The sequence below is a fragment of the Globicephala melas genome, chromosome 5 (assembly GCF_963455315.2).
Source record: "Globicephala melas chromosome 5, mGloMel1.2, whole genome shotgun sequence".
Lineage (NCBI taxonomy): Eukaryota > Metazoa > Chordata > Mammalia > Artiodactyla > Delphinidae > Globicephala > Globicephala melas.
Genome location: NC_083318.1, coordinates 36,809,396 through 36,834,518, shown reverse-complemented (window position 1 = coordinate 36,834,518; position 25,123 = coordinate 36,809,396). Strand labels below are relative to the sequence as shown.

Here is a 25,123-nt window from a genome sequence, read left to right as displayed (position 1 = left end):
CAGCGACCTGGAACAGCTGAGGCCCTTCTCGCTTGGCCTCCGGACTTTGCCTGGTTGCCCCTCTCTTCTCCCACCTGGCTGATTCTTCCTTGCCCTTCTGGTCTCAGCTAATGTGCCATCGCCCTCCTGTCAGCTTCTTTGAGTGTGGTTCTGTAACAGGGAAGAACAAATCTGACTCCATATTGGATCTGTTTCTTTCACTTTTATATTCTATTGCTTTTGTAGCCTCTGGCCTGGAATATACAGGAGAGCCCATTCTCAAGGCCCTGAACTTTAGAGGTATAACACTTTTCCATTCATACAGAGATAAAAAGTTGCAGAACAGAGAATAACATTTGCCTTGTTGAAGGTTATAGGAACATCGTGACCTGACCTAGTGGACAACTGCAAGAACAACGAATTCTGACATCAAGAGGTTTCCAACAACCAAATACAGTCTCTCCCCTTTTAGTATAAAAGAAGCCTGAATTCTAACTTGGGAAAGATGGTTTTTCAGGACACTAGTCCACCATCATCTCAGTCCTTACCCAACAGCTGTCTCTCTACTGGCCTGTCCTGGGGTGCGTGGTATGAATTTGGACTCGGTAACCGTTCAGGGGCCTCCCGTCTGCCTTCACAGCCTGTGCTTATCCCCCTCCCCCTAATCAAAGTATGACCCGCTCTGTGAGTGTTGCCCTTGTCCTTCACCAGCCTTTTAAACTTCAGCTTCATGGAAGCAGACCCTGTCTTACTCATTGCTGGGTCTGCCTCCAGCACCCAGACCAGGGCCTGGCCCACAGCAAGTGTTCAGAAAATGCTTGTTCAACAAAGGAGGAAGTGAAGGAACAAACACTCGTGACTCCTTTCTGGGGGACTCTGCGCCTGCCCTGACTCTCAGGGCTGGGACAGGTCCCTCCTGTGTTCCCGTAGCCTCCTGGGATTCCTTCCACACAGTACAAATCACAGTCAGAGACTTTGCATGCATGACTATTCATTGAATATATGTATTTGTCAGTTCTTTCTGTGATAATGCTGTGGAACAACCACCCCCTCAGCAACCCCTCCCCCCCAAATCTCACTGGCTTACAAGAACATATTTTTCTTGCTTGTGAGCTTGTAGTTCTGCTTCAGGATACACGTGGGGTTCAGGTGTACACCTTGGGTCTCTCGTTCTGGGAACAGAGGCTACCCAGGGCCAGATCTTCTTGTGGTGGATGGCGAAAGGACAAGAGAGCTGAAACATGCAACATCTTAAGGCTGTCACTCTGAACTGGCACACTGTCACTTCCTCCCATAGACCACTGGCCGAAGTAAGTCCTACGGCACGCTCCACCTCAGTGGTGGGAAAGTAGGAACTGCCCCCTCGTTCCAGTGAGCAGTATCAAGGACAGGGAGAGAAGGAAAAATTGTGAGCCAACAGTACAATTTACACCATAGCTAATTACTGAGGATAATAACTAACACCTGTGTTGTGCTTATTATGTTCCAGACATCAACATCAATTCATTTATTCTGCATAACAACCCAAGGAGGGGGAAAAAAATACTATTATCACCCCCATTTTGCAGATGAACAAACTGAGGCCAGTAGAGGTTAAGTAATTTACCCAAGTTAGCTTGCTAGAGAGTGGCAAAGTGGAATGAAATCTGGGAAGAACAGGGCCCAGCACTCATGCCTGTCACCATCCCTCCTCCTGCCTCTTGGTCTAGGGGCTGTACCTCCTTTATCTTGGTTAAGTACATTGCCTGGTGTAGACTGGCCACTCAGTCAATGCTTGTGGGCAGAATGAAAAGCAAGAAATAGTTATTGATCATTTGTTACATGCCAGGCCCTGTTACCTGCTTTTATACATATTATCTGATATAATTCTCATAGCAACGCTGGGGAGTTAGTATCAACCTCCCCGTTTCACAGATGAGAACTGGAAGTGGGGGGGCACATACAGCCTGTAAGTGGTCGAACCAGTCCTGTAAATGATGCTTGTCTGACCCCTGAGACCTAGCAGTTTAGGCCAATCCTGAAACTTCAGCTGGATGGGGCTGGCTCGTCTGCTCGACCTCTTCCCGTTGTCTCTCGGAGTTTTCTTGCTGTGTTAGACAGAGAGACACTCCCTCCGTTCCCTCCTCCCCCACAGAAGGAGACAGACAAAGAGACAGAGACAGCTTGGGGGTGGGGGAGACAGGATAGGGAGATAAAAAGAACCACTGCTTTCCACCAAAGCACAGACGGTAACTTAAGGCGCCCAGCAGATGGCAGGATGTGGCCAAAGATTCCTGGCTACCAGGTGCCTGGGCGGGCAGGACTGCACCGCGCGGGTAACCTGCGCGTCCCTCAGGAAGCGCCCTCTGAGAGTCTGTGCTCGCCCCACGAGAGCTTTGGGGCACACCCATCGCATCCCTGTCATTAGTATCCCCGTGTCCAGTCTGGGCTCCCCAGCTCCCGCCGCCAGGACCCCACCGACCCAGATGCGAACCGCCCTTAGTTCAATTTCAGGGGACTCCGGAGGCCCACGCAGAGCCACTCCTAGGGAGAATGATTTGGGGCAAACCACGCCCCTTTGCGGACTCAGTTTCCCCGGGAGAATGAAGGGGTTAGACTGAGTCCAAAAGGGTAACTCTACTTTCACTCATTAAACATTTAGAAAAACATTAAGAAGAAAGAGCGTGTGTTGCAGAACTGGCAGACACACCACTGCCCGGGTCTCAGTCCGAGTGGACAAATAAGGCCAATAGGGCGTCCGGGGGTCTCCCTTCGTAGCCAGGACCGACTAACTACTGACCGAAGAGTTCCTTTACCCCTGAACTCTACCTGACTCTAAAATGGGCAACAACGCTTTTTCTAACCGTTGGGTTGTTGAGAGGTGACATGGGATTGTGTTTATAAAGCCCTTGACTGAGGCCCGGCACACAGTAGATGTTCACGACTCGCTTACTGCCTGGAGGGAGCGCCCCGACTCCTCCGGGTCGACGCTGCGCTCAGCTCCGGTGGGTGCAGCGGGGAGGCGGCGGCCCGCGCCCTCTCCTACAGGCAGCCCGTAGGGCTGCGTTCGCCCTCTGTGCCCGCCGCGCCCTCTCCTCCAGGCCGCCCCCGGGGCTGCGCTCGCCCGCTCTCCCCCTCTGCGCAGCCCCCGCCCATTCCCTCCTTCCCCTCCTGCTCCTCCTACTTTTCCCGCGCCGCCTCCGGTCTCCCGCGTGGAGCGCGCCTCGGTGGCCCCCGCGCCGCGAGCTCCAGTGTTCCAGGGCGGGCGCAGGCGAGGGGCGCGGTAGAAGAGTTAGCGTGGCCAGGGAGCGGCGGGCGCAGGCGAGGGGCGCGGCAGAAGAGTTAGCGTGGCCAGGGAGCGGCGGGCGAGGCGGGAGAGCGCCGCCAGGGGGACGCCCGGGAGGAGGGGGCGCGGTTCCCGCCGCTGCGCGGCGCTCGGCCCCCTCCGGCTCGGCGCGCGGCTGCAGTCTGGGCTGGGCGCTCGCGGCACATTCCGCACCCGCACCCCGGCGGCCGGGCATGTAGTAGCGGCAGCTGCGGCAGCCGCCGCGGCGGAATATGGGCGGGAACCACTCCCACAAGCCCCCGGTGTTCGACGAGAATGAGGAAGGTAAGAGGGCGAGGGGCGCCTGCCCCGCGCTGCCCCTTCGGGCAGAGGCCGGGTATCCCTCCTTCCAGCACCCTTGGCCGAGCGTCGGCTGTGTGCCCGGCCCGTGCCGGGCTAGGGGCTTCTACAGAGGCAACAACTCCTCGCGTCAGTGCCCCTTAGGGGCCGGGACGGTGCCGAGCGCGAGCCCGGGCGGGCCATTCCGAGAGGAGAGTGAACCCGAAGGCTTCACTTGGGGGAGCAGGAGGGATGAGTTGACTTCAGAGGCGAGTCTGGATGTTGCTTGGGCTCCAGGGAAGCCGAGGTCTCCTTTAGAGCCCGAGGCTGAAGGAGGCGGTGTGTGTGTGTGTGTGTGTGTGTGTGTGTGTGTGTGTGTGTGTGTGTGTGTGTGTGTGTGTGTGTGTGTGTGTGTGTGTGTGTGTGTGTGTGTGTGTGTGTGTGTGTGTGTGTGTGTGTGTGTGTGTGTGTGTGTGTGTGTGTGTGTGTGTGTGTGTGTGTGTGTGTGTGTGTGTTCCATGCTGCCCTCCTCATTCACCCAGGACGGCTTAGGGAAACTTTTCTTGATTAAACTCTGTGTCTGGGCGGAAGGCGTCCCGCTGTTGGCAGCCTCCCAGGTGGAGGAGTGGTGTAGGCGGTCCAACCTCATCTAAACTCCACAACTGGGCTCTTATGGCTCATATCGGTAGAGCTTCGTATTTGGAATAGCAGAACCCCTTTTCCAGCGCTGTGTGTCTGTGGGCAACTTCCTTAACCTCTCTGAAACCTTTGTTTCTTCACCTAGGAGAAGAGACTTACGATTGCTGCTTACTACCTTAGGGGGTCGTTTGAAGCTTAACCACTGGTAATTCCTGTGAGAAGTGCCTTGATAATATAATCAGTTACAGAGCTCTGCACGGTGTTATGTGTTAACTTTGCCTCTAAAGGCTCGGTTTGCTATTGCACTGGTTTCTCCAGTCTCCACTGTGTCCCCAAATGAGAGCCAGGTCTACTGAGCATAGTCCATGTGCCAGCCAGTGTTCTAGGGCTTTACATGTGCTCACTCAGGCCTCATGGCAACCGTATGAGGTGGGTACTTCTGTTGTTCCATTTTACAGTTGAAGAAAGAGATGTGTCCTAGTCAGAGCTGGCTTTGAGGCTGGACGGTCTGCCCTGGAGGCAGTACTTCTTGTGCCCAGGAATAGGCTTGTGGGCATCAGTCATGATCTCTAAATCTACCAAGGCTGTGGGTGGTAGTCAAACGCTCACCCCGGCAGTCCCTCTGAATAGAATACCTGAATACAGCCAATGTAATTGAGTCACGCCCATTTGGTCCTTTCTTAAAGGAGTTCCTAGTCTAGTGGCACTGAGGACCGTCCATGGTGATAAGGGCAGTGAGCGGGACCAGTGCAGGGCCTTGGAGACCCAAGGAAGGCTAAGCCCTTCCTGGTTGTTTAGTCTGGAGCACAGGTAGATAGGGAGCCAGGAGTGGACAGACAAGAGGTAGCCAGGTGGATGGGGGAGGCCCTTGTGTATCCCAGGAAGCATTTGGACACCATGTAGCTGAACTCTTCCCCAGTCAAGTTCATAATGACCCTGAATTGCTTTATGAAAGTCAAAGCGATCTTGACACTTAAATCAGTATTTAAATATGTGTTCTGCTAGGGACATATCCTGCTTGGGGTGGATGTGGGGCAGGCCTGTCCCTTTGGGAGAACTTCTGTCCTGTGAGGTTACATTCAGGGGTGCTCAGACCCTATGAGAAGATACACTCATTGACAGATGGAGAGGATGACTTGGGCCAAAAACTTTCTGTTCACAATCAGTCAAAGGTTTCCTGTCTGTTTTGGGGAACGGACTTATATTAGTCTGCTCAGGCTGCTCTAACAAGATACCCCAGATGTGGAACTCCCTGGTGGTCCAGTGGTTAGGACTCTGCACCCTCACTGCCGAGGGCCTGGGTTCGATCCCTGGTCAGGGAACTAAACTCCCATAAGCTGTGTGACATGGCCACAAAAAAAAAAAAAAAAAGAAAGCATTCACAAGATACCCCAGATGCTTAAACAAAAGAATTTGTTGGTGGTGGTGGCTTAAACAACAGAAATTTATTTTCTCACTGTTACGGAGGCTGGAAGTCCAAGATCAAGGTGTCATCAGGGTTGGTTTCTGGTGAGGGCTCTCTCCCTGGCTTGCAGACAGCCTCCTTCTCCTTGGGTCCTCACATGACCTGTGTGCTCAAGGAGATAGAGATCTCTGGTGGCTCTTCCTCTTCTTATAAGATCGCCTGTCCCACAGGGTTAGGGCCTCACCCTTATGACCTCACTGAATGCTAATTATCTCCTTAAAAGCCCTCTCTCCAAACATAGTCATGTTGGAGGCTAGAGCTTCAGCATCTCAAGTTTGGAGGGGACACATTTCGGCCCATAACAGGATCCTTTGATGAAAGCCATGGACTCCTTTCCCAGAAGAAAGCACAAACTTATGCATCACTCCCAATTTTAGAGGTTCGTGGTAGTAGCCTGGGTCAAAGGTCATGGTTTAGGTAATTTTTTAGTGTCTTTCTCTTTTATTTTCAGAGTAAATTTGCTTTCCTGTCTCTATCCTTTATCCCAGAAAATATGCTTTAAATATCTGTTGGCAAAATAGTTATATCTGGCATAGCCAAGCTTTTGATTTTCCTGCTGTTGTTCCTCATTCCAAAAGTGGTCGGGCTCAAGGTCAACTGCCTGGTTGAAATACAAGGTTAGGACTCTCCTCATTTTGCTGGCTTTCAGCTCAGTGAAACATTAACTTGTTTGATTTTGCCAGCATATGTCTCAATACTTGTTCAAGTAACACACTGTTATTTGCCGCCAATTGATTCGCTTATTTCATAGGCATGTACTGGTCATCTTTTCTGCACCCACCCCTGTGCTGGGCAGCAGGAATATGGAGAAGATGAAGGCAAAGTTCTAACCCTCAGGGAGCTCGCAGAGCAGATAAACAGCCAGGACAGTGTAAGAGAGCTCAGGGGACTGTGGTATCCTACAGGAGGTGCCCTAACCCCGGGGCAGAGAGGAGGGGTCAGAGAAGACTTCCTCTTAGACTGAGTCTTGCAGAAATGGTAGAAGTTCCCAGGAAGGAGAGGTTGGTAGGTAGGGGAAGGGTGTTTCAGAGGGAGGGAACAGAATGTGCAAAGACAGATGGTAAAGAATAAACATGGCTCTTTGGGGAGATTGTGGGGACTTTAGTACCCCTGCAATGTGGTGTGTGAGGCTGGAAGCTACAGGAGATGAACCCTGAGTGCTGGGGTGGCCTTAAAGGGCCCAGTGGCCATGTATTTGGAATTGACCTTATGGACATCTGTAGTCAACAGAAGGATTTTAAGCAGGGCAGTGACATGGTCTGGTGACCGAACACGCTCTCCCAAACCAGAGTTGCTGAGTGGTTGAAGATGCAGATACAACGCAACCAGAACGAATCTGATTTGTAAGTAATTTAAAGCTAAACTGTAGCTGAAAATTTGCCATTGTGTAATTGTACCATAACTGTCTACATTCTGATGGCAAACATTTAACTTGCATCCAGATAATATTAAAAACTGTAACTTAGTGATGCATTGTGTGGACTCCTTTTCATACCTAATTGGGAATCATTATCACGACTCAGCCAGGGAGGTCTCAGAATGTGCATTTTACTAGAGAGTTTACAGAGGACCTCTGGAAAACTGCCCAGGGTCCCATGGTCTGTGTATGGATGAGCTGGGACTCATGAGTTAAACCCCCAGGGCTGTTTAACTCCAGAGTCTGGTACCTAACACTGTTTCCTGTGCCACCCCTTAGGACCTACAGGAAAATGAAGCCGTCAAAGATATGTAGGACCAACGCAGAATGAGACTAGCGCAGAGATCAGGCTCTGATAGGGGTCTCCTTATGCAAACGTCTATAGGAAGAAAGTAACAGTGCATCCTGACAGCACTTGATCATTTACAATAATCAGCTACCATCTTCAGAAAACATTTTGTTGAGCTGTCATATCATAATGCAAGTTCTGGGAATGAAAGCAAAATCATCTCCCTTTCCAAATTCGTGTCAAAATTGTTTTTAAGGTTTTTTCCCTTTACTGTCCTAATCTATGTCTAGACATTTTTACATAAGGGTACACTTGCCACACAAAATGATTTCTGCATTTTCTCTTAGCGTCCTGTTTTAAGTAGTTTATATTGCTATAATGTCTTCAAAATTACTATTTTAATGGGCTGTAATATTCCATCTGATGGAACTATTGTAACTTAAATGTTTTCTTGTTGTTAGACATGCAGGCTGTTTTCAGTGTTTCATCTTTATAAGTAAATTGCCTGAAAATTTTATACATAAAGCATTTTTCTTCTTTTAAGTGAATTCCTTAAAATGAGGTGCAGTGAGTGAGATTATTGGATCGAAAGGATTGAATAACTTCTAGGACTCCAGAAACATGTTCTTAAATTATGTTTCCAAAAGGTTTTTTTTTTAAATATCAATGTTGTATCAATTTATGGCCTGTACCCACATTTGAGGGTATCAGTTTCACAACCTTGTAAACAGCTCCGGGTATTCTCATTTTAGATTGTTAGGAGTTAAAGGGACATTTAAAAAGAAATGTAACTTCTGTATTATTGTTGGGCCAGGTAACTTCACATGCAGCGTAGAACATGAAAGCATCTTCTTGGTTAACATAAATATACAACAAATGTTGTTTAACTCTGGGCACAGTCAGATAACAAAGGCAATTTAAAAAATCACTCCCTGAAGTTGCAATCATACTTCACTTGGAGACAGTCTTTTGAACCTGGGGTGTCCCTGTCATTGTGATTCACAAAGTGCCTGAAATCTCTTAATGGGGCAGGATTCACTTCCAACTTTGTCTCAACTTTTTTTTTTTTTTTTTTTTTGCGGTACGCGGGCCTCTCACTGCTGCCACCTCTCCCGTTACGGAGCACAGGCTCCGGACGTGCAGGCTCAGCGGCCATGGCTCACGGGCCCAGCCGCTCCGCGGCATGTGGAATCTTCCCGGACCGGGGCACGAATCCGTGTCCCCTGCATCGGCAGGCGGACTCCCAACCACTGCGCCACCAGGGAAGCCCTGTCTCAACTTTTTTAGAACTTGGGGGAAGCTCACTTATGTTATACATTGCTTTTCATCCTTGTACCAGTTGTGGCTTGTGCAAAAGGTGGAAACCAAACATATTCTGAGAAAGTTTGGAGTTGCTTTGAATGCACTTTGTTCTTTATATATAGAGTACGTACAAAAGTAGAGGCTGGAGAGAGGCCATGTAAGGGATGTGGGCTTATGGGCTTGGTGTCCATATGTGTATCAGGCATGTGTGTGTCTAATGCAGGAGTCTAGAAAGTAAAGCTTAGATTTTAAGATCTACACCTCATTTGAAAGTTCATTTTGATTTGTCTTGTACATGGGGGATTAAGAAAATTACCATAAATCGATCTGAGATGGTTAAGTAGAAATGAATTGTAGGATGCATTTATACCTTTCAAACATCCTAGAAAATAAATATGGACTTCATGAGGATAAACCATGTACTAATCATCTCTAGAAAGTCAGACATAAGTATACACACTAATGGATTTCATTGACTATGACGCACACACTTTCCCATGTTTTAACATTTCTGAAATTGGGATTGCTTTATGATCACTGCTGGTCATGGTGGTACTTGTGATGTAATCTTATTGTTTGTACATGGTCACAGTTGTTCGTACTAACATGATATATGAAAGGTCTAAAGGAACTCTTTTAAGGGATGCGAAAGAATCACATTGTAGATTAATTGGCAGCATTTCTTCCTTCTTCGTGGCACATAAAGTAAGAGTGCATTTAATGTGGATGGCACCTGAAAGCAGACGGAATAGAGCATGCCAGCCTCCTTCAGCTGCAAGTGACAGAAAAGCAACATGAGTTCCTTTAAAGGGAATTAATTGGCTCCGGCCACTTCTCATCACTTCCATTCTGGTCCAAGCCAGCGTCACCCCTCTTGCTTAGGTTATTACGATAACTTCCTTAACTGGTCTGCTTGCTTTTACCCTTCCCCTCTTCAGTGGCACCTCCATGCAGCAGCCAGAGTGATCCTGTTAACATGGGCATCATTTTTCGTGCATTGGTCTCCTCCTAAGGAGTTACAAGCTCCTTAAAGTAGGGATGTGGTGTGATTGATTCACTGCTGTGTCCCCAAGCCCTAAAACACCTGGAACATAATAGATGCTCAATAAATTGTTGATGGACAAATCAATAAATGAATGAATGGAGGTGTGAGTCTCATCAGCTGTGGCTGGAACCAAGTTCCTGAATACTATCATGAGAAATCTTCTTCCTTGGATTCTCTCCTCTGTGTGGCTCCAAGCAGGCTCTCTCCTCATGAGGCCCTTACCACCCCCAGGCTCACAACGTCACAACTCCAAGTGTGGAAAAGGGAGCATCTTTTTCACCATCGTTGCAGAGAACATCCCAGGGTTAGTTCTGATGGGTTCTCATGAGGTCTTGGGTCATTCTTGCACCAATGGCTGTGACCGGGGAGACTGAGGCTGTAACTGGCCGGGCTGTATCTCATGCCTACCCTTGGATTCAGGGGGTGGCGTTGGTTCCCCTTGAGGCATTGGGACAAAGAAGATATGTGAAGAATATTCTCAAGGAATATTGCAGTATCAACAGAAGAAGAGAAGTGGACCCTGGGTCAGGCAGGTAAACACAAACAGAAGCATCTGCTCCAGTGATGATTATTTTTGTGTTCCTTGAAACATGGAACATTCCTTGTTTATTTTGTTGCATATCCACCTCTGCACTAGACTGTGACTTCTGAACAGCAGCAGTTCTTTCCTTTTCACCTTGGTGTCTGCAAGGCCTAGAATGGGGCCAGTGAAGGCCTATGACAGCTCTTTGTTGAATGAGAGATGAAAGTAATAACTTATTGGGGGCCAATTTCTTCTCTTCTTCTGAGTTCAGAAGCTGTTGAGAAACAAACGAAGACATTTCGGGTGTATTATTAATAAAGTTGGTTTGGAGAACTGACTTGGATTTGAGTCCAGAATGGCCTTTCTATTCTTGTCCCTTAATTTCAAGCTTGAGACCTGCTTGGGCAGAGAATTGAGTCTGTAAGGTGGGCTCTGGGACCGTGGTTCCCAGTCACAGAGAAACCCAAGAAATTTCCAAAAAATGGTAACCTGTAATGATCAATGGATATTGGACTCTTGTATGTCATAATTTGGGCCATCACTTCTCTCCCAATGGAGAGAGAAGGCAGATCTTTCCCCTGGTGCTTTCTGGGTAAGACAAAAATCCCTCTTTTATGGGACAGCAAAAGGGTGGAGAGGGGAGATGGCTCTCACGATATGAGCTGGAGTGGATAGGCTGTTAGGATGGCGACACGATTTATGATGTCTTGAGGGAAGGGTTTAAATGCCTTGAGAGAAGAAGGATCGATATTTTAGAAGGATCAATCAGCACAAGCTAGCACTGAGCTTGGGCATTCTCCTGAGAGAATTGGTAGGAACAAAATATTCTTAGCAATACTCAGTTATCTAAAATCTGGGCTCTGAGCTATTACAGACAGAGATGGAAAAACTGTTCTACAAAGAGCAGTGAGAGTCCTGACACCCTAAAGGGATATTCTCCTGCAGACAACAATGGGGACAAACAGTTTAGGATACCAGGGGAGAATTGTGCACCAGAACCACCAAGAAGAGAAAATCAGGCTTATTAGCCAGAGACAACCAAGGAAAAAGTGAAGACCGATATTGTTACTGATCCTGCAGTCTAACTCCTTTCAGCCCTTGGTTTTTCTGACCACCTTGGAGTGTCCTTATTCATTGAGGAGTCTGGCCTCTGGTTCCTCTTTCCATCTGTGAAGTCAGTAATACAAATAGGCCCCATTCTCTCAATGTGGGGCTTTACCACTGTTCACCCATATCCCGTCCCTGTTTATTTCCATGCAAAGAATTGTCCTTCCTTGTCCCGTTGCAGTTCTGTGGGAACATGTGACTCGCTTTGGTCATTGTGAGTGGAGGCAATGTATGTCACATCTTGGAAAAAGTATTTACGAACTAGGTGTCACTTCGTATGTCTCTAGCTCTGGGCAACCACAATGTTCTGGATGGTGGAACTTACTTCAGCCTGCCTCCCAGAGTGAGTGCAACGTGGAACGGAGGCCACCTGACCTGGGACATGGCATCAGTGAGACAGACACTTCTGCTTTTTGAAGGCACTGAGATTTGGGGCTGCTTCTTACTGTAGCATAACACAGCCTGTCCTGATGGGCACATTGACCAAAACCAGCTCTCCCTCAGGCAGAGAGCATTCACTATTTTACAGTTAATTATTATGTTAGCTGTATTGTTATTGTAGATACGCTTTATCATGTTATTTTCCTTCTATTCTGAGTTGCTGGGAGGTTTTATTATCAATGAGGGTTGAATTTAAGTAAATGCTTTTTCTCCATCTGTTGAGATAATATGTGGTTTTTCTCCTTTTTCTTTGTCTGACTAGGTGAAGATCAAATTTTTAGAGTATTCTTAAATAATAAATTAACCTTTCATTCTTGGCATAAAACCCAGTTTTCATGATGTGATATATTATTAGATTTGATTTGGTAATATTTTGTTTATAAATTTTTCATAAGAGGATATTATGAACAGTATGCCAATACATTTGAAATTTGGATAAAATAACTACTTTGGAAAACACAACTTAGCAAAAATAATACAAGGAGAATTTAAATATTAGATTAATTCTATATCTATTAAGGAATTGAACCTGTAGTAAAAATTTTCTTGTAAAGGGAAGTCTAGGCCCAGATGTCTTCATAGGTGAATTCTTCCAAATGGTAGAAATGATAATAATGATACAAAGCGAGTGAGAGGCATGGACATATATACACTGTCAAACGTAAGGTAGATAGCTAGTAGGAAGCAGCCGCATAGCACAGGGAGATCAGCTCGGTGCTTTGTGACCGCCTGGAGGGGTGGGATAGGGAGGGTGGGAGGGAGGGAGCCGCAAGAGGGAAGAGATATGGGAACATATGTATATGTATAATTGATTCACTTTGCTATAAAGCAGAAGACTAACACACTGTTGTAAAGCAGTTATACTCCAATAACGATGTTAAAAAAAATAATAATGATAATCTTCTGCAAACTCTTCCAGAGAAGAGCAAGAAAGGGCACACTTTTAATGTCTTTAAAAAAAAATTTTATTGAAGTATAGTTGATTTACAATGTGTTAATTTCTGCTGTACAGCAAAGTGACTCAGTTATATATATTTATTCTTGTTCATATTCTTTTACATTATGGTTTGTCACAGGATATTGAATATAGTTCCCTGTGCTCTACAGTAGGACCTTGTTATTTATCCATTCTATATATAATAGTTTGCATCTGCTAATCCCAAACTCCCAGTACTTCCCTCCCCCACCCCCTTAATGTCTTTATTAGTTTTTTAAAAAATAAATTTATTTATTTTATTTATTTTTGGCTGTGTTGTGTCTGTTGCTTCGCGCAGGCTTTCTTTAGTTGTGGCGAGCAGGGGCTACTCTTTGTTGCGGTGCACGGGCGTCTCATCGTGGTGGCTTCTCTTCTTGCGGAGCATGGGCTCTAGGCATGTGGGCTCAGTAGTTGTGACTCACGGGCTCTAGAGTGCAGGCTCAGTAGTTGTGGCGCACAGGCTTAGTTGCTCCGCGGCATGTGGGATCTTCCCAGACCAGGGCTTGAACCCGTGTCCCATGCATTGGCAGGTGGATTCTTAACCACTGTGCCACCAGGGAAGCCCATCTTTATTAATTTTTTGTATCAAGGTTATATTAGCCTCATTAAAAGAATTTGGAACTATACCATTTCTTGCAATTCCCTGTAAGAGTTTGTTTAGGATTGTTATTATTTCTAAGTTGCACATGTATGGGCCAAATGTTCATAATATCTTCTTAATCTTTTCAGTGTTTGTAGGATCTGTAATGATATCTTCTTTTTTAATTCTGATTTTGGTAATTTGTGTTTTCTCCCTCCTTAATTTATTTTTTGATTGGTCTTGCTTGAGTTTATCAGTTTTTTTAGATTTAAAAATACCCTTGGCTTTCTTAATTATTATTTGTTTGCTAATGATTTACTGGTTTATGTTCTCATTTTAATTTTCTCCTACATACATTTTGGTTTAACTTACTGTTCTTTTTCTAGATTTTTGAGACAGAATCTTCTTTGATCATTGATTATATTTACTCACATATTCTGCTCATTATTTCTTCCTTCACTTGGAAGTTTCCATTGGAATTATCTTCATTTTGCCTGAAATATTTTCTTTAGCATTCCCTTTAGAGTATGACTTCTGGTGACAAGTCTCACTTTTTATTTGTCTGAAAATGTCTTCATTTAAACTTTGTTTATGAATTATTATTTTTCTGGATATCAAATCTGTATCGGCATCTTTTTCCTTCAGCATTTTGAAGATACGATTCTATTGTCTTGGGGTTTTTATTGTTTCTGATGAAAAGACGACTGTCAGTACTATTTTTTGCTCCTTTTCAGCTGACGTTTTGTCTTGCTGCTTTTAAGAATTTTATATTTTGCTATAAAATTTAAATCAGAAATTAAATCAGAAATTTCATTACGGTTTGCATAGGTCTGGCATTCTGGCCATTACGTCCTGTGGCTCTTGCTTCTTGTATCTGTGCTTGAGGGGCATTGCTATTTTTGCGGGATTCTTATTTTGTCTTCTAATATCACATCTGACATTTTCTTTCTCCTCACATTATCAAACTCAAATTGCACAGATATTAGGCCTTATCACTATGCCTTGTATGGCTCTGACAATATTTCCGTATTTTAAAAAAACTCTTTTCTTTCTCTTTGTTTTTAGTCCGAATATTTTCTTCTACCCTATTTCTTTTGTAATCACTTCAGGTCTCCCTATCTGCTATGAAGTATAACTTTCAAGTTCTTAATATTCATTGTTGCACTTTTCAGTTCTAGAATCACCATTTGGTTCTCTTTTATGGCTTTCGCCTCTGCTGAAATTCTCAAAACTTGCTTTTTAATTATTTAAACCTAACAATCACGTTTACTTAGAAGACATGTTTGATAACTCCATTATTTGGTAACCTTCTATTTTTTTTTTTTTTTTTTTTTGCGGTATGCGGGCCTCTCACTGTTGTGGCCTCTCCCGTTGTGGAGCACAGGCTCCGGACGCGCAGGCTCAGCGGCCATGGCTTACGGGCCCAGCCGCTCCGCGGCACGTGGGATCTTCCCGGACCGGGGCACGAACCCGTGTCCCCTGTATTGGCAGGCAGACTCTCAACCACTGCGCGACCAGGGAAGCCCATAACCTTCTAGTTTTATTGTCAATTGTTTCCTTTTAGACATCTTTTGTTTTCTCATCCATTTCATACTCATTGCTGGAACAAAGCCCTTTGGCATCCTTACGGGAAGCGCAGAGTTTACCAAGCCTCTTCCTTTTTGGTAGACTCTGATTTTTAGTGTGTGTCCTGTCCCTAAAGCCTGTGAGGTCTTGCAAACCCTGTGTGACTTCTTAGCCTCCTGAAAGCTGTTTTCAGATTTGGCAGATAACCTCTTGAGGAAGAGTGATCTCAGTGCTGGACCCATCTCTTTGGGCTTTTCTTTTTCATCGATATTCAACCTGCAGCTCCTTACTCCTTTGAGAGCTCTATGAGTCCTTCAAATAGATTTTAAAATATATATTTTGTACAGTTATCATAGTTCTTATTAGCAGGAAGGTTGACCAGAAACACTCTAGTCGACTGGAAGCAGAAGTCCTCTCCTCAGTGTTTATGTGTGCGTAATGCCTTCTAGTTTAATAATAAGCTCTCCCTGGTACCCGTGTCACCTTAGGTCTACCACCCAACACGCCTCACTTTCACAACCATACTTGCCCCCAAAACAGTCTTCTCTTGGTGTCCTCACTTTCTCATGATAACTTGGTCCTTAACTCACTACGTTGGCTTCATCATTTCAGTGAAATAGCTCTGAGTAGAGTCATGATCATTTGGTTCTTAAAACTAGCATATGATTGTAAGTCTTTTCTTTCTTGCAAATAAGAAAATGAGCTCATGCATAAACTCATGATCCAACTGAAGAGTAGAGCCTGTCCTGTACTTTTGAAGCTCCCTGGGCTTCTCCCTGACTCCATCCTCTTTCCCACACTTTCTCATTCCTAACCATACAGTGTTTAATTGTTATTGCTTTATGAAATTTATAAAAATAGTACCACGTTTTATGTATTCTTCTGTACTTTGCAGTTTTTGCTCAAGATTGAGTTTCTAAGATTCACCCATGCTGTGTATAGCTGTACTCTCTTCATTTTCACCAATGTGTAACGTTCCATCATGTGACTGCACCGTGAATTTTATCCTTCCTACTGACAGTGGACATTTGTACTCTTTCTAGTTTTTGACTATTATGAACAATGCTGCTATGAACAATTTTGTATATATCTCCTGGTGCGCATACATAAGAGTTTCTCTAGAACGTATACCGTTAGGAAAATGGCTGGGTCATAGAATAGGTGTATGTTCAACTTTGTTAGATAATGGCAAATTGTTTTACAAAGTAGTTGTACCAGTTTACACTCTGATTAGCCACGTATAGACGCTTCCATTGCTCTACATCAGCACTGTTGTAAAGAAATATGATGAGGTCGCCAAATGCAAGCCATATTTGTAATTAGAAAATTTCTACTAGTGACATTATAAAGGTAAAAAGGATTAGGTGAACTTAATAATACACTTTATTTACCCTAACATAACTAAACTATTTTAATTTCAATGTCAAAATTATTGAGATATTTTACATTCTTTTATTCATACTAAATCTTTGAAATTGGGTATGTATTTTACAGTAACAACATGTCTCAATTTGGATTAACTACATTTAAAGTGTTCAAAAGCCACATGTGGCTCGTGGCTACCCTGTAGGACCACACACCTTTCCTTCCTTGCCAATATTTAGTTATGGGCTTTTTCATATTTGCCAATCGAATGAGCATGAAGTGGTATCTTATTGTTTTAAATTGCATTTCCTCACTAACAGGTTGAGGTTTCTTTATATATTTCGTTCCCACTTTTGTGAAGTGCCTGTTCATAGCTTTGTTAGTTTTTCTTCTAGAAGAGTCTGCCTTTTTGGATTGATTTGTTCCTTACATATTCTAGATAACTCCTCTTTGTCAGTTATATGTGTTGCAAATATTGTCTCCTATTTTTTGATTTCCCTTTTTAAGTCCTTTATGATGTTCATTGGCTGTTCCTTCTCCATCTTCTTTGCAAGTTCAGCCTCCTCCCCCTTGCAGTAAATCTTGGAGTTCCTCAATACTGAGCCCTGGTACCTCTTCCTTAGCTCTCCGTACTGTCTCTCCAGGTGAGATTGCCAACCCCTACGTGTTCAGTCACTCTGTACCAGTCTGAGTGCAGTCAGGAGACCAAAGCAATGTCAAAAAGGGAAAATGTAGTACAAAGGACTGTCATCTAGTCAAAAGGTTAACTTCGAAAAGGAGTCAGGTCTCTAGGAGATCCAGAAGTAGCAATTTCAGGAAAACAGCTGCTCCCGCTAGGGCTGAGGGTGAGTTAACAAGGGAAGAACTCAGAAACCTAGAAGAGGGCTTCCCTCTCCATCTAGGCTGTTTCAGATCTCATTGGGAGGGCCTGGTTGTCAGAGGAACAGGCATCCTACTGGGTGGCACAGAAGCTTGTGAGAGGATGCTGGCTGCAGCTTGCGCAGGAGGGCCGCTGAGATAAGGGCTACCAGGTCCCCTGCACCCCAGCCTACTGCAGCACGTGGAAAGCAGCACACTGGAAGAAAAAGGAACGCCCCTTCCTCCCACTCTGGACCGGCAGTGTCTCTGTTGTGCCCTCTATTGGCCATGCCGAACATGAAGCCAGCTGGAAATAAACGTCCCCAGGGTCCCGTCCAGTGTCACAAAGCAGTGGATTTGGAGCTCAGAGACAGCACATGCGTTACTGGTGCCTATTCCTCTAAAACAATGACTCAGTAATTTATTTCCTTAATTCACATTTCTCCTCTGGGCTCCCAGTGTGTGTGCCTGTATTTCCACTTGGATGTCTCAGAAGATTTAATACCTCAAATTCAAAATGACCTCAGTCAAACTCATGTGTTTTTCAGAGTTTCCGAGCTTAGTGCGCAGTACCATCATCTACCCAGTTGCAGGAGCCAACATCTCTGAGGTTTTCCTTGATCCTTCCATCTCCCTCACCCCCGTGAATCCAATTAGGCACCTGGCTGTGTTGATTTTACCTCCCAAATATCTCCCAGATCTGCCCTTTCTTTCCAGCCACACCACTACCATCTCCATTCAACATCACCCCTCATGGGACCACTGTGCTGCCTCCTGACTGGTCTCCATGCTCCCTCTTGCCCTTTCAGTACATCCTCCATCCAACCACCAGAATCACAGTTTTAAATCATGAATATGACCAGGCTGGTCCTGCTCAGCGGTCCTTAGTGGCTTCATTGCTCTCAGGACGAAGATTAGGAATGTAATATGGCCTCCAAGGTTGTATGGTCCGGAACCTGCCCAACTCTCCCATCCTGTCTCATCTCGTGTGAGTTCCGTTCACTGCTTGAGTTAAATTGCTCAGTGCAAAGTTGCTAGAGTACCTGGCACGTGGGCACTGTCCCATCGAGTTAGCTACTCCTCTCATTCTTCCTGTAATCAATGCTGTTATTTATACTCTTCGACCATGGGAGTATTCTTTCAGTTTCATGTAAGTTCCATGCCCACTACTGCCCCAGGGCCTTATCACTTGTTCTCTCTGCCTGAAATGCTCTCCCACCCACCTCCACCCCACTTGGTTTAGTTATCTCCCACTCATCTTTCTTCAAGGTGCCTTATCTTATTCCCAGACTGCCTCATGACCCCCAGGGAACCCCCCTCAAATTACCATGTGCCCTTTCGTTACATTTATCACATTTGCAGTTCTTTGCTTATTTGTGTGAATCCTTCATTAATGTCTGTCTCCCCCCTGAGACCGAAGTCTCTATGAGGACAGGGCCTGTGACTCTTGTAGTGTCTAGTGTGGGTCCCACTGCTTTTACAAAGTGTCTGTCATTGTAACTGCTGGTCCTTGACCGTCTGCCAGGAAAGACAAAGAAACATCACTGTGTAACCTATGAAAGGTAACAGCTTCCCTCCTTGTATCTGAAGGAGGCAGTCTAGGGAAAGGGAAAACCGAATTATATTTAAGAAGCACCTTGTATGGACCAAACATTGTTCACACACGATTTCACGTGGTCTTTAGAATAACACTGCAGAGTAAGAGTGGTAACTTTGGCTTCATTTTATACCCAAGGATGTTGGGGTTTGGAGAAGTTGACTAAGTTGTCTTAGGTGATAAAATTGTGGTGCTTGGTCTCACTTCTTTCTGTATACCTGGAGCGCTCTTTCCCGCATGACAGTCTTTCCCAAGATTCAGCTGTTTGTGTCCCACCTGCAGAATTATTTTTTACCACAGCCATGTATTACCTGTACTGTTATTTACTTAATACTTTTTTCTATCTTGACTGATTTTACTTTACTAGAACTTTTTAAAAAGGCGCTTAAATGGATTAAGACTTCTATAACTGGGAAGAAAGATAAAGTCAAGATAAAGTTCGGTAGATAAAAAACAATGATATTCAGTGTAGCAAAATATTATTAACCTTTTTGTTTTGTTTTTTTTTGTTTGTTGTTTTTTTGTGGTACGGGTCTCTCTCTGCTGTGGCCTCTCCCATTGCAGAGCACAGGCTCCGGACGCACAGGCTCAGCAGCCATGGCTCACGGGCCCAGCCGCTCCACGGCACGTGGGATCTTCCCGTACCGGGGCATGAACCCGTGTCCCCTGCATTGGCAGGCGGACTCTCAACCACTGCGCCACCTGGGAAGCCCTTATTAACCTTTTGTACACCCTTCCTTTGTGACTTGCTCAGTGGATATTTTTGGAGTGGATTTGTAATCACTGAACTCACAGCAGACCTGGGCGGCAGCTGGGTAGATGCAGGGTTGGGCCCTGGGGGGGTCTGCAGGGTAGGCGTTTGCATGTTAGCTCGAAGGCGGGGGTAGGTCCCTGAAGGGAAGTGAGTCCCACACTTTGTTCCCAACATCAGAGCTGCGGCTTGATGCTCTTTCAATCACACTGCAGCTTCCAGCCCTGCTTAGAGATAGTATATTGGCCTCTGGGCTTATGTGTCTCTGGGACACAGCAGGCGCCCTGCCAGGTACACCCTGGAATCTTCCAGCAGGGAAGCCCCGTCCACAACACAGTGGTTAAGAGCACAAACCGTGGAGTCAGACTGCCTGGAGTTCCATGCTGGCTCTGCTACTTACTAGCTGAGCAACCTCAAGTAAGTTTCTTCTCCTCCCTGATTCTCAGTTTCCTCATCTGTAAAATGGGGATTCAGTGGTACTTACTTCATAAACTCTTCTGAGGAGTAAATGAGTTACTACATGTAACATGCTTACTAAATAGTCTGGCACATAATATGTGCTATGTAAGTTTTATTAAATTAGATTAAGTTTTGTGACTGAAGAAGGTCATGCACAGAGGTTAAAAGGACAGGTTTTGGGGGTTACACAGGTTTAAATCCTGATTCTTCTACATATTGTCTAACTGTGGAGCAGTGCCTTAACCTTCCCAAGCCTCAGTTTCCTCCTCTGGACAATGGGATGCGATCTGATACAGTTGCCATGGGAATGGAGTGAGGTGATGCTTCTTACAGTGAACAGTGCTTAGGAGGGCACCTGGCCCAACACCTGGCAGCATGATATATGTACAAAGAGAGAGGTCAGGTGAGGCCTGCTGTTCCTTTCAGCCTGAAGAACGAAGTTGTTCTGACTCCCTGCTGCCTTCAACCCCTATCGTCAGGAGGGATTCCTCATTTCCATTCTCCTAGGAAACAGCCTGTTCAGACAAGCTTCCTTGTCCGAGTCCTCATCACATCTGTCAGGAAGGCCAAGGCCTATTTTCAAGAAGCCCGACTCTGGCAAGTTGTGTGGAACAGGTGATCAGGGATAGCCGTCCTCTTGTTGGTGGTCGATGCCACTGACATGGATCAAGCCGACTTTTGAGTCTTTTTGCTCAATCTCTTGGCGGCTCCTACGGAGGGCTTGGGAGTGGAGTGGGATTTTAGGGAGGATTAGATATCAGGCCCCCGTCTTTTAGAAAATGTCCATCATCTTAGGTGCTTAAAGGAAAAAAAGAAAAAGACTTCTGGATGCCTGGTATTGTGGATTGAGTTGAGTCCCCTAAAATGAGTATGTTGAACCCTAACCCCCAGTACCTCAGGATATGACCTTATTTGGGGACACAGATGTAGTTAAGTTAAAAAGAAGTCATTAGCGTGGGCCCGAATCTCATAAAAACAGGAAATTGGAACACAAAGACAGACACACACACAGGGAGAGTGCCATGCACACATGGAGGCACAGGTGGGGTAATATGACCACAAGCCGAGGCACACCAAAAACTGGGCAATCCACCAGACGCTGGGAGAGAGGCACGGAACAGATTCTCCCTCACTGCCTCAGAAGAAACCATCCCTGCTGATACCTCAGTGTTGGACTTCCAGCCTCCAGAGCTGTGAGAAAATAAATTTCTATTGTTTTAAGCCACCCAGTTTGTGGTACTTTGTTATGGTGTCCCTAGGACACGATTTCACCTTGTTTTACCATTATGTAGTAACTTCAATGTGACATTCTAGAGGAAGCCACAAATCAGCTCTGGGAAGTTTTTCCAGAAAAGGCAATTTCTTTTTTTTTTTTTTTTTAAGATTTTTCTTTTATGTAGACCATTTTTTAAAAGCCTTTATTGAATTTGTTACAATATTGCTTCTGTTTTATGTTTTGGTTTTTTGGCCTCGAGGCATGTGGGATCTTAGCAGCTCCCAGACCAGGGATTGAACCCACACCCCCTGCATTGGAAGGCAAAGTCTTAACCACTGGACTGCCAGGGAAGTCCCCAGAAAAGGCAATTTCTGAGTCAATCCTGAGGTAGGGACAGGAAGCATTGAGGGGGAGGTAATGTGGGGAGGAAGGAAAGAGCTGAGAAGGTGGGGCTGGGGAGGCCCTTTAAGGCTAGGAGAGCAGCATGTGCAGAGGTGAATGGGTGGAAGGAACAGGGAGGTGTTCAGAGTTAATGGGGAGTGGGTATGGTGGGGGAGGGGGCATGGGGGAGGGAAGCCATAGAGATGGGGCTGGAGACTTAGGCCAGAGCCATGCATTAAAGGGCCTGGAGTGTCATGCTATGTGTCTTGGTTGGCTTGGGTTGCCACAACAAATACCACAGACTGGGTGGCTTGAACAACAGACATTTATTTCTTACAGTTCTGGACCCTGGGAAGTCCAAGATCAAGGTGCTGATGAGACCTTTCTTCTGGTTTGCAGACAGCTGTCTTCTCTTTGTACCTTCACCTGGTGGAGAGGGAGAGAGCGCTAGTCTCTCTCTCTGTAAGGACAGTAATTACTCTCTCTCTAAGGACACTAATCCCATCATGGGGCCCCACCCTCATGACCTCATCTAAACTCATTATCTCTCAAAGGCCCCATCTCCAAATACCGTCATCTTATTGGGGGTTAGGGTTTCAGCATAACAATTTTGGGGGGACACAAATATGCACATCTCCATATGCTAAGGAATTTGATTTTTATTCTTAGTTGGCAGAACTGACTCTGTTATCTGTGAGACTCAGTGCAAAATAAAAAGGTGGGGTCCCTCATTCCAAAATTGGAAACATGCTGTTAAAGGTACTAAGATATAAAGCTTTTTCCTTTCTTTCATGATCTCCCTCTTTCTCTTGGTTTGTCATGGTGTTTTTTATCTGCTATTTAATAGCAATCTCGCTAAATAACATTTAAAATTTTGAATTATCAGTGAGCATTTTACCATTCATCTCTGAATTGTGCAATGCCAGTTTTAAATGCAAATACAAAAGCATCGAACTCTCGTGTGGAATCACAGAAGTTACCCAATTCATACATCGAGGTACATATATGAACATATATTTCATTCTGACCAGAACAGTGGAAACACTGCAGAAAATTAACTCTTTTTATTTCCCTCCTTGATACGTGTGCTTTCTACCAACGCTGCCTACCTTCAGCTGACTGATGAGTGAGGAGAGATGGAAGGGAAGAGGAACTATGGTTGTCTCATATTTTCCTTTCCATCTGTGTCATCACTTCAGCCTCAGTGATTCGCTAACACAGGGAAGTAACACAGGAAGGAAAGGATATGACCAAGGTTCTTTGGTCCTTGCAGTCTCTTAGGACACCTGTGCTTCTTTTCGCATTTGGAGTAAGTTAGTTCTAGTTGGACAGAATACTTGGTCTCTGCGGGCCGTCAGTGCCCCTGCTTACTCAGGTATAGACAAAACACACTTACCTGGGTCTTGCTGAACCTCCACACTTCATGGATCCACCAGAATTCTGTGCTCACGGAGCATTACAAATGCCATATGGGAATGAGGGACATGCACGTTGAGTGTAAAGCCTCTGCTCATGAGCACGCCCCACTGGAATGCCTTACAAAGCTACATTTCCAAGGTGAAAGACAGCAACTCCATAGTGTTCAACCAAGTGTAGGGCCCTGAGCTCGGAGCTCTGTATTATTGCATGCCCACAAAGCTGGTCCTCTTAGTAGAAGATGAGGAGACATTAATAGTTTTAACCTGGGAAGTGATGTGACCAGTTTCCGTTTTAGAATGATCACGATACCTGCAGACTGAAGGATGGGTTGGCAGGGGGAGAAATTGGTGGCCAGGAAGACAGTATAAAAAAATCCATAAGTAAGGGAGGAGGGTTGTAAATCCCCATAATTGGATATGTTGGCATATGTGTAGACAGTTACCTGTATCACTATATATTGATGTACAGGAAAACACAAATACTCCTACAGGTGTTTTTTTACGAATCTAGCCCCTTCACCCTGTGGATAGTGCCAGTGAGCTCCCACTTACAGGCAATATAGCTTATCAAATTCAGCAAAATCATGGCACAGCAGAATTTTCTACAGTTCACTTAGGTGGTATAATATGTTTATAAATTCCATTTAAAATGTAATTAATTTTAAGCACACTTTTTAAAAAAAATTGAAAAGTCACTGCATGTCATATTTAATAAGTTCCAACATAGTTTCTTAACCCTCCTCTCCAGAGTATAATTACTCCATCAGTCTTCCTGGAGAATCAGAGGGAGCTTAGTAGAACACACCTTTCATGCATTAACCAGAATTGTGCTTGCTTTGGAAAGTTATTTGCATTGGCATTTTACTTCTTCCAGAACATAACAAATGTTTCTGATCTTCCTGAGGTATCTTGGTCTTAAACTGAGGCTATAAATCTTTCAGAGCTTCTGTTTACCAATTCCTTTAATTTCTGTGATGTGACAGGTAGGGAGAGAAACAAAGCTATAATTTGTGACTCTTCTTCTTTCTTAGCCAGATAATAAGACACAAGATCAGGCCCTGGTATGCAGGTTGGCAGTTTGGTTTGTGTTTTGGCTTATGCTTCTGAGTTGCCCCTGGGGGAGGTGTACCTACTTCCCATCTTTCTGGAAGTGTTTATCTGTTTGTAAATAATGGGAACACTGTGTTAGATTTTGATATAGATTTCTGGCTGAGGCCTGTAGGGCAGAGGGTCTTAAATATGATATTGGTTTGAGATGAAATAGCTGTTTAAAAAACCACTAGTGGGCTTCCCTGGTGGTGCAGTGGTTAAGAATCCACCTGCCAATGCAAGGGACATGGGTTTGAGCCCTGGTCCGGGCAGATCCCACATGCTGCGGAGCAACTAAGACTGTGCGCCACAACTACTGAGCCTGCACTCTAGAGCCTGTGAGCCACAACTACTAAGCCCGCATGCCACAACTACTGAAGCCTGGGCACCTAGAGCCCATGCTCCGCAACAAGAGAAGCCACCGCAATGAGAAGCCTGCACACCGCAACAAAAGAGTAGCCCCCGGGCTTCTCTGGTGGCGCAGTGGTTGAGAGTCCGCCTGCTGATGCAGGGGACATGGGTTCGTGCCCCGGTCCGGGAAGATCCCACATGCTGCGGGGCGGCTGGGCCCGTGAGCCATGGCCGCTGAGCCTGCGCGTCCGGAGCCTGTGCTTCGCAATGGGAGAGGCCACAAGAGTGAGAGGCCCGCGTACCGCAAAAAAAAAAAGAGTAGCCCCTACTCCCTGCAACTAGAGAAAGCCCGCGCACAGCAACGAAGACCCAATGCAGCCAAAAATAAATAAATAAATTTATAAAAAGCAAACAAACCACTAGAACATTATTTGCTGACAACCCCATCATTTGTTTTTGTAGGCACAACTTATGCCCTGCAGGCTTAAATTTTTAGTTGCCAACCCAAAGGTTTTACATGGGTATCTGGTAGGAATCTCGCTCTTAGTGCCCCTCAATTGAACTCTTGCTTCTCTGCCCCATCCCTAAATCTGATCCTTCCCATCTTCCCTATTTTAACAAATAGCAGTTCCATTCTTCCAGTGATGAAGGCCAAAACTTTGGAGTCATCCTTGACTTTTCGTATGGCACCTACCCTCTTTCCTGTAGTCCTCCCATTCCTGTCCT

General features: G+C 45.4%; 1 protein-coding gene and 1 non-coding gene across 4 annotated transcripts in view; both read left to right on the top strand.

Annotated features, from left to right (window-relative positions):
• The first annotated feature begins 3,426 nt into the window (after positions 1-3,426).
• Positions 3,427-25,123, top strand: part of STK32B (serine/threonine kinase 32B) — a 347,207-nt gene continuing 325,510 nt past the window's right edge. For 2 of the 3 annotated variants that reach the window (XM_030864190.2, XM_060298751.1), the window contains exon 1: positions 3,427-3,568. In XM_030864190.2, coding sequence (XP_030720050.1) covers positions 3,517-3,568 — 52 coding nt within the window. In that variant the 5' untranslated portion in view covers positions 3,427-3,516. The remainder of the gene's footprint in view (positions 3,569-25,123) is intronic. The other variant, XM_060298750.1, reaches the window with a different exon arrangement.
• Positions 5,451-5,523, top strand: TRNAE-CUC (transfer RNA glutamic acid (anticodon CUC)). The gene has a single exon. It is a non-coding gene; the product is annotated as a tRNA-Glu (tRNA).